The sequence below is a fragment of the Carassius auratus genome, unplaced genomic scaffold (genome assembly GCF_003368295.1).
Source record: "Carassius auratus strain Wakin unplaced genomic scaffold, ASM336829v1 scaf_tig00001751, whole genome shotgun sequence".
Lineage (NCBI taxonomy): Eukaryota > Metazoa > Chordata > Actinopteri > Cypriniformes > Cyprinidae > Carassius > Carassius auratus.
The window spans coordinates 261,995-277,037 of NW_020523392.1; the positions used below are offsets into that span (position 1 = coordinate 261,995).

At 35.9% G+C, this 15,043-nt stretch overlaps 1 protein-coding gene across 19 annotated transcripts in view; it reads left to right on the plus strand.

The window, feature by feature from the left end:
• Positions 1-15,043, plus strand: part of LOC113069533 (actin-binding LIM protein 1-like) — a 45,860-nt gene that overhangs the window by 5,294 nt on the left and 25,523 nt on the right. For 3 of the 19 annotated variants that reach the window (XM_026242667.1, XM_026242671.1, XM_026242678.1), the window contains exon 2: positions 991-1,406. The exons of 1 other annotated variant lie outside the window; for it this stretch is intronic. In XM_026242667.1, the coding sequence (XP_026098452.1) occupies positions 1,310-1,406 (97 nt within the window). In that variant the 5' untranslated portion in view covers positions 991-1,309. Of the gene's footprint in view, positions 1-990; positions 1,407-5,085; positions 5,660-12,621; positions 12,720-15,043 lie in introns of those variants that run through there. 15 more of the 19 variants (XM_026242662.1, XM_026242663.1, XM_026242670.1 and 12 more) reach the window with 9 other exon arrangements.

Genomic DNA, 15,043 nt, shown 5'->3' on the forward strand with positions numbered 1-15,043 from the left:
GAAATCATTCTCATGTGCTGATCTGCTGCTCAAGAAACATTGATTATTATCAATGTTGAAATTAGTTGTGCTGCTTAATATTTTTGTGGAATAATTTTTTGGAAATTCTTCAGGATTATTTGATGAATAGAGAGCTAAAAAGAACAGCATTTTTTTGAAAATATAATCTTTGTGATAATGTAAAAGTCTTTGCCGTCACTTATGATCAATTGAATGCATGCTTTTAAAAAAACTTTGTTAAAAAATCATTTAAAATCTTACTGGCTAAACGAAGTCTGTGTACAAGCATTTTACTGGCCATCTTCCACCCTAGATATCAACATCAGAAAAACATAACATAAAAAAAAAAAAAAACATTGTTAGTTGGTCGTTATTGCAAACCATGAAAGCTGGGTTTCTTAACATTTAAATAAAATGGTTCTGTAGGAAATAATAATGGGATAAACAATAATAAATAATAATGATGATAAACATCATAACATAAACCGTAATTGTTAATAATGAGAAACTTTCTTAATATAATGACATACCAGCTAATAGTAATGACTTAATTATAATTTTTTTTATCAACTGTGACAGAAGCTGACTTCCATAGACACAGTGGACAACTAGGAAGAAGCATTTTTCTAACAGTAGACTGGACTGTAGTGTGTGTGTGTGTGCGTGTGTGTGTGTGTGTAGTATATATATGGTTTATGAGGACAAATGTGTATAATGACATGGGTACTACAACGTAAACATGGTTTATGAGGACACTTCCTGTGTCCCTGTAAAACAAAAGGCTTAAAAAAACATACAAAACGGTGTTTTATGAAATACAAAAATTGCCAGTATTTTTCTGTAAGGGGTAGGTTTAGGTGTAGGGCAATGGAAAATACAGTTTGTACAGTTTTAAACCATTATGCCTATGGAGAGTCCCCATAAACCACAAATGCAAGTGTGTGTGTGTGTGTGTGTGTGTGTGTGTTCTTTCATCTTTGTGTCCAACAGTAGCGCTGCTCATCCCATAATTGCCCCGCCCTGCTTCTGCACCAGGGCAGCAGACCTCTACCTGTTAGACTGCGCCATCACTGGCCTATCCTTGGCAACCGGTGCCACGGTAACCTGAGTCTCCTCCTCCACTTCCTCCCAGTCCGGACACCAGAATGCATGCAGCGAGGACACACAGCATCAGCACTTTCGTGAGTGTGCGTGGCCGTGTGCGAATGTGAATTATTGATGAGGACGCAGCCTCAGAAGGTCTTGTCGGGCCGTCCTGTGAGTGTATGAGGTTGGAAGGGTGTGAGTGTGTTTATGTCTGTCAGTAGAGATGGGGGAGAAGAGTGCAGTGCACCAGCAGAAACAGCCTCCTTACGATGGACTGTGCAACTACGCCCAAAAAATTACGTCCTGCTTCGGATTGGATGGTAAGCGCAGTTTTGCACATGATTTATGTGCTTGTCTCTATAGGAGGTTTGTTTTCTTTGTGTTTGCACTCGGCTTGTGTTCATGTGGCATCGTTTTGCTTTGTAATATGTGTGCTGAAGCAGGACTGGGTTTTGTTAGGAGAAACAGGGCGGTTGGCTGTGCAGCAAAAAGATTCAATCTCACTCTACCTCTGCCTTTAATTTGCTGTATTTAGTTTGGAGCTAATTTGCTGTACGCTTCACATCACAGTAGAAACTCCTCCATAAAGGAAAGGCAGAAGTGAGTGAATAGAACAATACATATTTTATAAGATAAAGATTAACATAGATGTGAGAGCTTGGCGTGCCGTCTAAAACATACATGAGAAGGACATGTTGTCCTGCCCATCCATTGACTTTGGTGCTCTGTGGTCCCAGTGTTGCTTTGCTCAGATACTGAACTGATGTCTGACGGTGGATGAATGATTTCAGTGCTCAAGAGCATGTTGACCTCTTCAGTTTATTTGTTGTTCAAGTTTGAGGCATGTTTAAAATGTTAGAGCTCAAGTATCATATGAGTAGAGATTAAGATGATGTAGAATTTTTTGGCATTTGTTGCAATCAAACAAAAACAGATGGAAGTCACTTACCAATTTTTAGGATTACAGCAAATATTGTGCAGATTTAGAGTTGTAATACTGCACTAATCAAAATTAGAAATCTCTCTGTCTCTATATCTATCTGTTATATATATATATATATATATATATATATATATATATATATATATATATATGTTATATATTTTTGTGTTTTATACATATATACATACATGATTGATTAACAGAAGTATTCACAATTTAAAACAAAAAATTATCCTTTGAATATTCAACTAAAACAATATCTACGCGTCTGTTGTGTTGTGCTCGGTAAACTGTTTAAAGTGTTCAATTTCAGCGATTTTCATTATCAGCAATTTAACATCTTATTGTTATTAAATTGATTAAGCTATTTCTTGAACCTCTTTTTCGAAAACACTGATGTCTCAAATCTGTGTGCTTAGTCCAAAATACACAAAATGATAGACAAGCAGAGTTTCTGATTGGCCAAATATGCTCTGTGCAGCTACTGAAAACCCCTATCAGTCAACCAACTTAGCCTGAGGCATCTTAACTTTTAACATTTTAACATCAATACTGCCCAATACATTTGAATACCCTTCTTGAATTAATTTAAATTCACCAAGAGCATCCAGAGGCAGTAAAGTTTAATATTCGGCGAGTTCTTCCGTACCTTTTTGCGTTGTATCAAAGTAATTATAGGAACATTTTTGTTCTAAGCACAAATGTTTTCCGTGTTTATTGGTACATTTATTTTCTCCTTTTCATGACATTTTTTTAAATGCTTTTCATGTTGAGGTAAACGTAGTGCATGAGTCATGTGAAAGGCCTTGAGAGAGATCAGAAGAGATCTTCATATAACAGAGACAGCAGAGCTGGATTATTCATGAAGCCCTACATCACTCAGAAGCAGAGAAACATCACCAGAAATGCGAGTTCATCCCTTTTTCCATCTCAATCACTCTAAATCCATCTCGTTACATCTCTCTTTTCCCCTCCTTTAAAATCTAATTTTCAGCTGACATGTAAATTATGTTCAGCATTTGACAGTTTAAAGATTACATGCATAATACTTATCCTCCTCAGTCTGTTATAAAATCTGCAGCATCTGCAAAACCCTTTGAGGTCTTTTTAAAAACCTAGTGCCATCATGTTATACGATATTATTAAATATTAGAAAATATTAAATATTACACAAAAATGTAACATAACATTCAAATTTAAAAAATGTGTACACATACAAATATATATAATAAACGTATGTGTCCTTACACAGATTTTTCAGTAAAGTTGTTGTATTGGAAATGGAGTTACCTTCTTCGTCCAGGGTAAACATGATGCAGCAGTTTAGCCAAAAGAAGTTCGTAAAGCAAGATAATTGCCTTTTTAAACAACCTTTGTTAAAAGACTTCTTATGTAGTCGTTTCTGTAGGTTTTAGAACACGGTCTGTGTCTGTTTAATAAGCATAAACTACTGATCCACAGCCTCTCTCGAGGGCAGAGTGTCTGTTAGAGCACCACACTTCTGTTTTTAAATCTGATTCTTCACCGTGTCATTTCATAAAGGCTGTGGGTTGGTGCTTTTCTCCAGGATTTATTAGCATTTGGTGAATTATCTCAGTCAGTCAAGGACAGTGACTAAAGCACTATAAGGACAGTGTTTTTTTTTTTGTTTTTTTCTAAACAATGTTTGAATTACAGTGATTAACATCGGTGTCATTTACCAAGCTAGTTTTTTATCAGATTTTGTTTGGATGTGTTATGTACATTTTGTATTCTTAAATATTATATTATAATTTATTTACTTTATTATTTTATCAGTAAATGATCCTATAATAATTACTATATTATATAGTTTAAATATTTTATTTTAATTATATTACAATTATATTTATTCATTTTTAATAATGTCAATATGTGCATATGTGTGTTTGTGTATATATATATATATATATATATATATATATATATATATATATATATATATATATATATATATACACAAACACACATATGTAATATATGTAATTCTGTTTTATATTTGTAATTCTTTTCTAATTTGATTTGATTTGTAAATCACTTTTTACCACCAACTGGTATTCTACCCAGAAAGTTGGCAGTAAGGTTTAAAAGTAATAATGAAGGTCCACCAGTCAGCAGAACAGGAAATGTAGCTGTAGTTTCAGTATCAAACGAAGGTAAAATATAAACGAAAAGCTGAATGCAATGACTGTGTAACAGAAGAGACATACTGTATTTTTAAGAGACAATCCCCAGTAGCATAAACTGGCTTTTTTCCAGAGAGTCAAGGCGGTGTGTTAATTTATGACCATATGTTCTCACCTATTTTCTCTGGGGTGAAGGAACAACTGGTGAGGTGTGGGTGGGATTCATGAATTTGCAATGGTTGTTGTTCTCTAATCTCATTTAAGACTTGCAAAGACATTATTTGGGCTACAGTAGTTTAAAATATGGGTAGAAAAAAAAAAATTGTTAATAATCAGATTTTTTCATTCCAATGGCTTTTCTTTGGAAATGTTAAATTTTAAATTTAATTTAAGCATCATTATTGATCTGCTTCTCTCAGAATCGGCAAAGATGTGTTTCCAGCTAATCTTGTGGTTTTCGAAGCAGTGCCATAGAAGAAGCATTTTGGGTTCCCCAATGAACTTTTTAGTGAATGGTTCTTTTTCTTTTTTCTTTTTCTTCCTTTTAAGAACATTTTAACATTCTAAAGAACCGGTTTCCACCATAAAGAACCTTTGGTGCAATGGAAGGGTTCTGTGGATATTAAATGGAACCATGAATGTCAATAAAAATGATCTTTAGTTTTAAGAGTATATTAATAAAATACAGCCTGTGCTTGAGAATTGTCTAAAAGCTGACCATTCTTTATTTGGATGTAGAGCACAGTATTTTTAGTTTTGTCTGTAAACTTCTCTCTTGCCATTTTACCAGCTTGTACCATTGCAGATACTATGGTGGCATTGCTTGGCCCCGTCCGAGAGATAATCACAGAGTAGACGTCAGGGTTAATCCTCTTAGGAGAAGCCAGGAGCTTTTCGAGTCACTTCTTACGCTCCACTCTGGCATGGGGTTCACCCGTGGTCTTCACCTGAAGCAGAGGTAAGACGTATCATTTTCAGGTGAGGAGCGTTAAATCTGGAAATCGCTTAATCGGGACAAGCAAGTGTTTGGTTGAAGATTTAAGATTTGTTAATCTGAAGATCAGAGGACTTTTGGTTGGAGTTTGGCCCTCTCTGCAGACTCACTTGCTTGAATCGTGACCTCTGACCGCTGGGTCAAAGGGCAATCTAGGAGATAAATTGTCTTCATTTAGCTCGGATATTGAGTCTATTGTGCAGCAGACAAAGTCCTAAAGCATAGTTTTGAGGACTAATTGAGAATTCTGTGGTCCTGCCGCCATGCCTTCCCTTCCCACTTTGAACAGCCTGGGGAAACTCTGCGGATCTGGACGCAGTCAGCAAGTGGATCGCACCCGGATCAAACGCACAAACTCTGTAAAACGCATATCTGTCATAGAGGACGGACGTGTGGCAGAAGTGCTGTACCTCGTCCCGAAAGAGTCTGTGATGCAGCAGCTGCCATTCATCAACCCTGAAGACTATTACCTGACTGAGAGCCTGTCACCTGGTATGAACAGTTATGGAAATAGCTGAATGTCATTTCAATTCGTTTTGCTCCAGAAAGCAGTCAAATTTAGTCCAATTATCGACTGAACATTGGTATTTGTTTAATGGAACATTTATGAGAAACTTGTGTGTCCTAGTTATGTTGTGTCTTCACCTCCAACATGATTTCATTAGTATTTATTTATTTGCATGTAAAGTGTATTTATTGGTATGCACACATTAAGCTTTTTATCTTATTTTCTTAGCGGTGAACGATATGACCAATATATATCACAATATAATTATTTTTGTTTTAAATAATTTCTTTATGATATCAACATTTTTGTTACCATACAAATTTCATAATTCTTGTCACCAGTTTCAATATCTAAAAAAAAAACTAATACTAGCCTTAAAAAAAAAAGAAAACTAAAGCTCACTGATGACAAGTAAACATTTAACGAATAAATAAAATGAACTAACTACAAGCAATAAGAAAAAAAAATACAATTGAACAAACAAATAACAAATGCATTCTTTGTATAATGTATAAAAAGGCTGCATATTCTTCACTTTGTAAATTAAATATATATTTCTTATTAAAGTTACAAAATGATTTAGTCGAGCAGTGAGAGATTTTCTCTCTTTTGTTGTTTGATTGACATGAATGACAGACAGCAGAAATATTAGACTGCTGTCACTTTCCAAAATCCAAAATACTTGTTTTTCTTTCTCATTTGTTTCCTTTCACTTGAGACCTAAATTACTGTTTATGAGGATATTAGCTAAAACCGGCATTATGACACAAACAAGTGTGTGTACTTAACCGTTCAAGGCCTATAGCAGGAAAAAAATAACTCTGTTTAATATGAAATGAGTTCTCTTTCACTGCTGACTGCATTTCAGAAGCTTAAAATCACTTGTTTTAAAACCGCAGTGCTTAAGTATGCATGGAAATCATACAGCAACAGCACGAGAGCGTGTAACTGCAATAGAGAAGATAGTCTAAAATCTCTACACATATGAAGAGGGCCACCAACTTTTACAATTTCCATCTGGATTTCTTCATAAAAAGGTCTTGACTTTAAAAGTTGTACAAATGTGAGAGGCTATACATTTTGGATACTGTCAATACAATACTTACGGACATTGTATTTGTCAGTGTCTTTCCGAATGTTCAAAAATGGGCGGTGAAAGTTTGCATATGCGTACAAATGAGATCATCCTGTCTAAACAGATGTTTAATGGCATGATCAACCTTTGTCCGTTCAGTAGAAATGCTTCACTTGTGTTAGTGGTGCACTGTGCTTTGAGTTTCCACTGGTTGTAAATGTGCTAAAGGAGATTATGAAAGTGATTGTCTCAATTGCTAAAAAGGATTGCATGCTGTTAATGGGATGGAAGTAATTAATGCTAATCAAGAGGTATAGTTCCCATCTTTAATGACAGGGAACAGGACAGGATCTTAACACATAAAACTTCTCTGGGTGCGTGTATGAAGAGGAAAGAGCATTATGCAATGTATTAATCACTACATGGATGTCAAAAATGATGGTTACTGCTGCTCAAAATGATTTTAAGTTTTATGTAACTAAACTTCTTCAAGCATGCTTGAGGCAACCAAAAGGCTTTAATATTACAAGAGAACCATCAGTCAAATCCAGCATGTCAGATTTCCTCAGTCTTTGGATTTATTGGGATTTGCTGTTGTTTTGGTAAAGATTTACACACACTGATCAGTGGCCTGCGGAAATGAAACTTAATTTAGATTGTGTTAAGGAAGACATTTCTTTCTTCTTCTTATTTTTTTAAATACATACTGTTATTCAGTAAGGATTCTTTTAATTTGTAATAACAGTAAATTACATTTAAAATGGTGCAAAATATTTCAATTTTAAATAAACACAGTTCTTTAGATCTTTAATTAATCACAGAATCCTTCCCGAATAAAGGTAAAAGTAAAAACATGTATCAGTTTCCACAAAAATATTTTCACAACACAACAGCTTTCAACACTGAGAGAAAAAAGAAAAGAAAATGACCCTATTAGAATGATTTCTTAAAACCCATGAGACATTGAAAACTGGAGTGGTGATGCTGAAAATTCAGCATTGCATCACAGTAATAAATTAAATAATAAAATTGTAAATATTACAGTTTTACAGTATTTTTGATTAAATGCAGCCTTGAAAAGCATTAGATTTCTTTCAAAAACATAAAAAATCTTACCGTCCCCAAACATTTGAACTCTGTCCCCATTGTCGTTGTGTTTCTTGTAGATAATGGGGACAATGAAACAACAACAGTCGCTCAGTTAAATGCCTTTTTTTTTTTTTAAGTCAATTTAAAAGTAGTCAAAAATCATCTATTGTGACCTTTCTTTCATTGCACTGAACTCATCCTGTACTTGTAAAGGCTTGTAACTACATATTTGTCGATTTATTTTCAAATTGCATTTTCCTCAGCCTTGCTTTCCAGAATCTTCTGTATAGATCTGTTTGGCCCAATGAGAGGAGTGTACTTCCTGACATACAGTGGATGACTAAGAGCTTTTACAGGGTCATCTGAGAAGGGCAGAGACACACTGGAAGTGTGGAGTCTTGCAGCTGTCTTATTGGGAAAGTTAATGGGATGACAAATCAATGAAAATGCCCTTATGTAAATAACAGTGAGTTAGGGCTGCACAATTAATGTAATTTCTTTTCGCAGTTACATTTATGGATGCCACAATTATGTAATGGTACAAAGAAGCAATTAATCATTCAAAGTCCACTTATGCTATGCTTAAGATGCGTTTATTTTTTTATTTTATTTTTTTTGTAATCTTAAGGTTTTTTCTTATCATTTACATATTTGTTTTATTATAACATAATACCATTTATATTTTTACTTTTTAATAATTTAAAGAACAAACCCATCCGGTATATAGTGACACTTGAGGCTTAATACTATAGAACAGCACTCAACTTGTTTATTTTCATATAAAAATATGGCATTCAGTTGCATTAAACAATAATATAAACATCATTCAGTGTAAATTGTGATAATCGTAATTAATAATCGCCACTGTAATTTCAAGGAATTAATCTACAATTATGATTTTTGTTATAATCGTGCAGCCCTACAGTGAGTAATAATTATTTAATAGTGCAGTGCTTTTGCTAGTCATTAGAAAAAGCTGCTGAGTCTGACGCATGTGAAACCATTTTAAGATCTAAATTGGATGAGTAACTGCATGTCATCTTGCTTCACAAGAAAAAAAATTGTGTAAGGTGTGCACTAAACCATGAAGAGGTAAGAAATGTTTTTACTTGGAAAGGCATCCATTGATGCTTCTAGGCATGTGAAGGAAGTGTTCTGAGGTCAAGCAGCCTTCTCAGGTTGATGATCCTCACGTTCCCTCTGATCAGGGCCGTGCACAGGGGGGTGGCCCGGTGGCCAGAGCCACTGCCCCTCTGCCCTCATCGACTGAGGTGCCCCTTTTCCCCACCGCTACGCTCAAAGCATTCCGTTGATTCTGCGAATCCGCTCCAGGTTTTCCCGCTCGCTCCGCACTCTGCAGCATCACTCTGCGGCGCTTGTGAACACGACAGTTCACGAAAGCTGTCGCTTTAACAGGTAGGCTATGCAAGACAGTGGTTGAATCTGCGAAATTAGTCATGTGTGTTTTTTTTTTTTTTTTTTTTTTTTTTTTTGTATTTATGTCGGTAATGTTTTGTGCTCTTGGTCTTCTACTAGTGCTAACAACTTGTACAACATATCTACGTTCTAAGAAGCTGCTTGTCTAATCAAATTATAATTGTACTCTCGATCAGATCAGATCTAATACAAATAACTACATTTTCTGTTGTTGGCACACTTTGTAGACAAGACAACCATAAAAAAACAACAATAAAGGATTCTGAATATGCAAGAGTTTTATAACAAGAAAGATAGACATTAAATTATTTGAATGGAAGAGTAATTATATTACAAGAACATACATTTAATTAGCACTAAAGCCTAACAATTGTATTTAAAATATGATTGTAACAGGTTTGTTATTCATTCTCTATATTAAGATGAAAATGCCTCAGAATCAATTCAACGGAGTAAAAGTGAGGGTCTTGGAACTGAGCCAGAGACAGAAAAAGTTCAGAATGAGAAAGAAAGGCAATACAATGAGACAGAGAGGAAAGAGACAGATGCAGAACAGGAAGAAATGGAGAGTGAGGCAGCCAGAAGACTTTGAGCTTTTGCTTCAGTTACAAAATCCATCAGATCCTGCTCATGTAAAGAAATACAATGTAACATACAATGTGGCCTTCACAAAATTTTCAAATTCAGTAGGACCCTGTCGTCCAATTTTGCTGTTCCCAAAAAATGATCAAGGACGTTCGTTTCAGGGACAGTGGTATGAAGAACACCCCTGGTTAGAGTATTCTCCTGAGAATGATGCTATGTACTCTTTCAGCTGTACACTGTAAGAAGAATACTGTGAAATTTACAGTAACTTGCTGGCAGCAATTAGCTAGTAAGTTGCTGTAGTTCATTTCACAGTATGCTTACTGTAAACTTAACTGCAGTAACTTTACAAATACTGTAAACTTTTTTATAGGCTTTTCATGAATGATGAAAAATGTATTTGAGCGTGTACTGTCTTCTTTTTTAATTGTACATTTTGTAATAACTGGATAATTTGTGTTAACAAGCAACCACCCCCTTAGTGCCCCTTTTTTTGGTTTAGGCCACTGCCCCTCAAAATGTCTGTGCACGGCCCTGCCTCTGATCATGTCTCAACCTTAAATGGCACACCAATAGATCACACATTCATTCATCACCTTATGTGTATCACACAGAAAAAGCTGTCTGAAATCTCCAGATTCCTTCTGATTGTCTTTTGGGATGCATAGAGGAGCTGTGTTTGCATTGAACGCACTTTTGAAGAAGAAATAATGGGTTAATTTGATTTGACTTATGTTAATGATGTTAAATCTTTAACTTGTTAGTTTTTTGGCACTTACAAGCAAGTTTACCAGATATTCCCAATCAGAAAAGTGCATTCTGCTTAGTTTTGGTTTATGCTTGTGGAATTATTGTTTTTATTTTAACAAACAGAAATTATGTTTTGTTTCTTCGTGAGTCTTTCTGCTAATGTAGCGTGTCACTCAGACTGCTGTTGTACTGTGATGATGCTAATAGGATCACAGGGATATTCATGGCGAATAAAACCAGATCATGTCATGTCTGCTCTCATGACCCAGACAAGCCTGTGTGATCTGTAAGCAGTGCTTTAAGTGGACCAAAAGAGGTGTCGGTACTCAAAAAAATATTTTCTGTGTTTTGATTTTTTTTTGATGACTCCCCTCATCCCCTGAGGTAACAGCAACTATATTGAAGGGGTTTTATATAGAGCAGTCAACAGGCGACCTTAATAATAAATTATTTTATTAGTTTGTGGATTTGCTTGAGCTAGAAAGAACTACTGAACATAAATAAAATGTGCAAAAGGATTTTTAATAACTCCCGAACTGACTCAAATGATTCGCGAACCCGCTACGGAACTCTCGAATTGATTCAAATGATTTGCGATCCCCAAACTGACTCAAATGATTAGCGATCCCCAAATTGACTCAAATGATTCGCGAACCCGCTACGAACTCCCGAACTGACTCAAATGATTCGCGAACCCGCTCCGATTCCTCGAACTGATTCAAATGATCCGCGATCCCCAAATTGACTCAAATGATTTGCAAACCCGCTACGAACTCCCGAACTGACTCAAATGATTCGCGAACCCGCTACGAACTCCCGACCTGACTCAAATGATTCGCGAACCCGCTCCGATTCCTCGAACTGACTCAAATGATTCGCGAACCCGCTTCTAACTCCCAAACTGGTTCAAATGATTCACGCTCCATGCAAATGAACTTACCAGTAAGCTAAAATCACGTTCTGGGCGCAAGGAGAGGTGGTGGTATGCTCAAGAGCTATATTTGGAAGTGGCAGTACTGAGTACTGGTGCTTACCGGCCCACTTAAAGCACTGTCTGTAAGGATTGGTCAGGTGAAGACAACATGGCTGGACTGTCTCAGCACAGTCGCTGACTTGGCAGTTTAGTTATTCTGACTGCTTTTTTTTTTTAAATGATTTTTGTATTGAAGAATATTATTTTTATATATATATATATATATATATATATATATATATATATATATATATATATATATATATATATATATATATATATATATATTAATATTTTTATTTCAAATTTTCTTTATTTATTTATCTATTGCCATTTATCTATTTTATTTATTTTTATGTATTTTAGGTCTGTTCTGTGCTTTAGATGTTTATTTTATTTTGTTTGATTTCGTAGAGTTTAGAGCTATGTATCATATTTTAGAAAAAATACATTTAACATTTTAAAATGAACATTTAAAGATGAAGAGTGTGATTTTTATTCCGTTTTTTTTTTTTTTTTGGGTGGGTGGGTGGGTCAAAGACCAAAAGGGGATTTATTTATTTTTATTTATTATCATACCTTTTTTTTTCTTACTACAATTTACACAATAATTTAATTGAATGTAACAATACTTTATCTACCAAAAAAATCTTGTCATGCTTATTTAGAATCATTAGATGACTCTTTTAAATCCTTACCAATCTGTGCTGCTGTTTTTTAAAACACTAGGTTTTACCAATTTTTGTCATTAACCTTGAACAACTTGACCTGTCTGATGCCTGTTTTTAGTGTAATTGAGCCATATTGCCAGCTACTGCTTGGCAGAGCCGGTATCTTCGAGACTGCAGGGGAAGATGGGCGAGTCCTCAGATTAATGAGACAGAACGGGGGATGGGACAGACGGACGGAGGGAGGGAGGAGGAGACCGAGGGGTACAGGGGAGCAGGCACGCGCCCGCCTGCCTCTGTTGTTACAGGACACATTCAGCTTTCTGTCATTCACGGTTTCCTCTCTTATTCATTTATTTGTTCGGCTATTTGGATGCTGTATTTCTCATCTCACTGGATACGACTCTACTGCTGCTGATTATTGATTCATCTGCACTTAACACTGATGGTCATGGTCAAGAAGAAAGGTAATTGAGTGTGTGTGTGATTTGGTGTTACTGACCATCTATATATCTTAATGTGGCCACAATGCACACCTTTAAGAGTAAATAGACACTTGATGTCACTATAATAGTCACTATATATTTCTAGAGGTTAATCAGAAGTGAATCTTGAGGATCACATGCGGTTCTTCATCTGCAGAGATGCTGGATTGATCCCACCTCTTATATAAGGTGATTGTGATGCTGTATTGACTCGACACATGTTGATGATCATAGTTTATGTCCAGGATGCACCGTGTGCTATCTGAATCACAGAAACTGTTATATAAGAGGAAGAGTGGTACCTGTCAGGTCTGCTGGTTATTGGATCAGAGCTGTCGCTCAGTTCTTTGTGGGATTGTTTAATCAGAGTTTGCTGCACATCTCTGTTGTTTCGGCAGTGTTGCAGTTTTAAATGGGACGCAGAAGCGTGAGGTAGACCGCAGCTGTCACCATAGCAACGCTCACAGGAAGGTAGAGTCATTGTGTCTCGCCTGCAGTGGCCTCTATCGCTTTTAGGGTGTCTCTTTAAAGACGTCTCGCCCCTTCTGCAGTTCATCTGCAGAGATGCAGTGTTTAGGTTGAGGTGTTTTTTTTTTTTGTTGTTGTTTTTGCATTTGAAGGGCAGTGTACTTTGTAATTTAAGGTCCAAAAACATGATAAATTCAATGTTAATGCCATGGTTTTTTTTTGTCCAAATCAATGATCATAAGATAGAATTGCATGAGAACCCAATAATAACTGTACTGAGCTTGCAGGAAAGCAAATAAATAAAAAATGATAGATGAATCTGGAAAGTACTGATAAAAATGTACTCCATCTTCGTGTATTCTGTGTATTTCTACTGGAGTATTTGTTGTTAGCTTAGCAACATGCTAATGCAAAACTCTTGCATTCTCTATCATACACTAATCTGATTTTATTCTTGTAGTGTCTGTGATGCTGATGTAATATCAGTAATGCTGTGCTCTTAGAGCTGTAGGTTAACTCTTTTGACCAGCCCACTTAATCTTGTGCCACTTCAGAGCTTAATCAGCAGAAATGCCTGCTTGTGTGGAGGAAGTGTTCTATAAAGCTTCACTAAGAGTTCGGAAGAAGTACTTGAAATACAGTAGCTGTACAAGGGACCCATCAGTGCAGTTTTTACATTAGTGAGTCATTTTATATGGCTTGTAGTCCATAAGAAAGGTTATACAACAGAAAAAAAGATTGCAATTGCAATTGCAATTTTTTTTTTATATATATACAGGCTTCCATAAGGACCTGGTTTATATTTTGAGACCAGAATATCTATGTGAAAATTAAAAGCTAAAATTATAAGAACGCACACTGGATCGTCACATTTTTACTTCCAAAAGTTGTACATTTAACAATAATTTACTGTAAAATTACAGCATAAGGGAACTAACTGTTAACAGTTTTTTCTAGTAGAATTTTAGGAGTCTTTTAAAGGAATTAATACTTTTTATCCGCAACGATAAATTAAATTGATCTAAAGTGACAGTAAAGACATTTATAATGTTGCAAATTATGCATTTCAAATAAAATTTATTTCAAATAAAACTCTCTCTCTCTCTCTCTCCCTCTTTGTTTGGCCTGGGACGGGAAGGTGGAGAGGATGTGGAAAGGGGGCAGGGAATGAGAGTCGCCTCATAAATATGTATGAAAAAAGTCTGCGTCTGCAAAATGAATATCCCACGAGACTCGTACAATCCAGCACATAAACACACACATCCAGCCTTTGCCTGTGATGTTGATTCGGCAGCGCAGGAACTGTCTGTGTTTGATGCTCAACACTCCGGGACAGAATCAGTCGCTCCTCCTGGAGCCTTAGTGTAGACTCAGATGAGAGAGGAGAGGGAATGACTGGTTAGAATGGAGTACACTTAAAAATAAAGCCTCCAAATGGGGGGTTTCACCATAAGAAGAACCATTTTGGTTTTTCCCAAATAACCTTTCAGTGAACAGGTCTTAAAAATGACCACTTTTACTGAATTAAGAGCAATATGAACACTTTTCCACTATAAAGTACATTTTGTGGAATGCAAAGATTCCATGGCTCTTGGTTCTTCATGAAACTACCAATGCCTATGCAGAACCTTGACAAACAGAGGATTGCAGTAGTAGAGGATGTTTTTGATAAAGCGATGCTCAGACTAATGCAAAATAAATGGAAAACAAATGCAGATCAATAATAGTAAAAGCTTTGTGTGTTACAGTCTGTGCTGAACTCTTTCTCCAGGGGAATGAGAAATCGTGCAGTACGTCTCGGTGCACAATTGATATTCAGGTTTTGGGGACATCTGAGG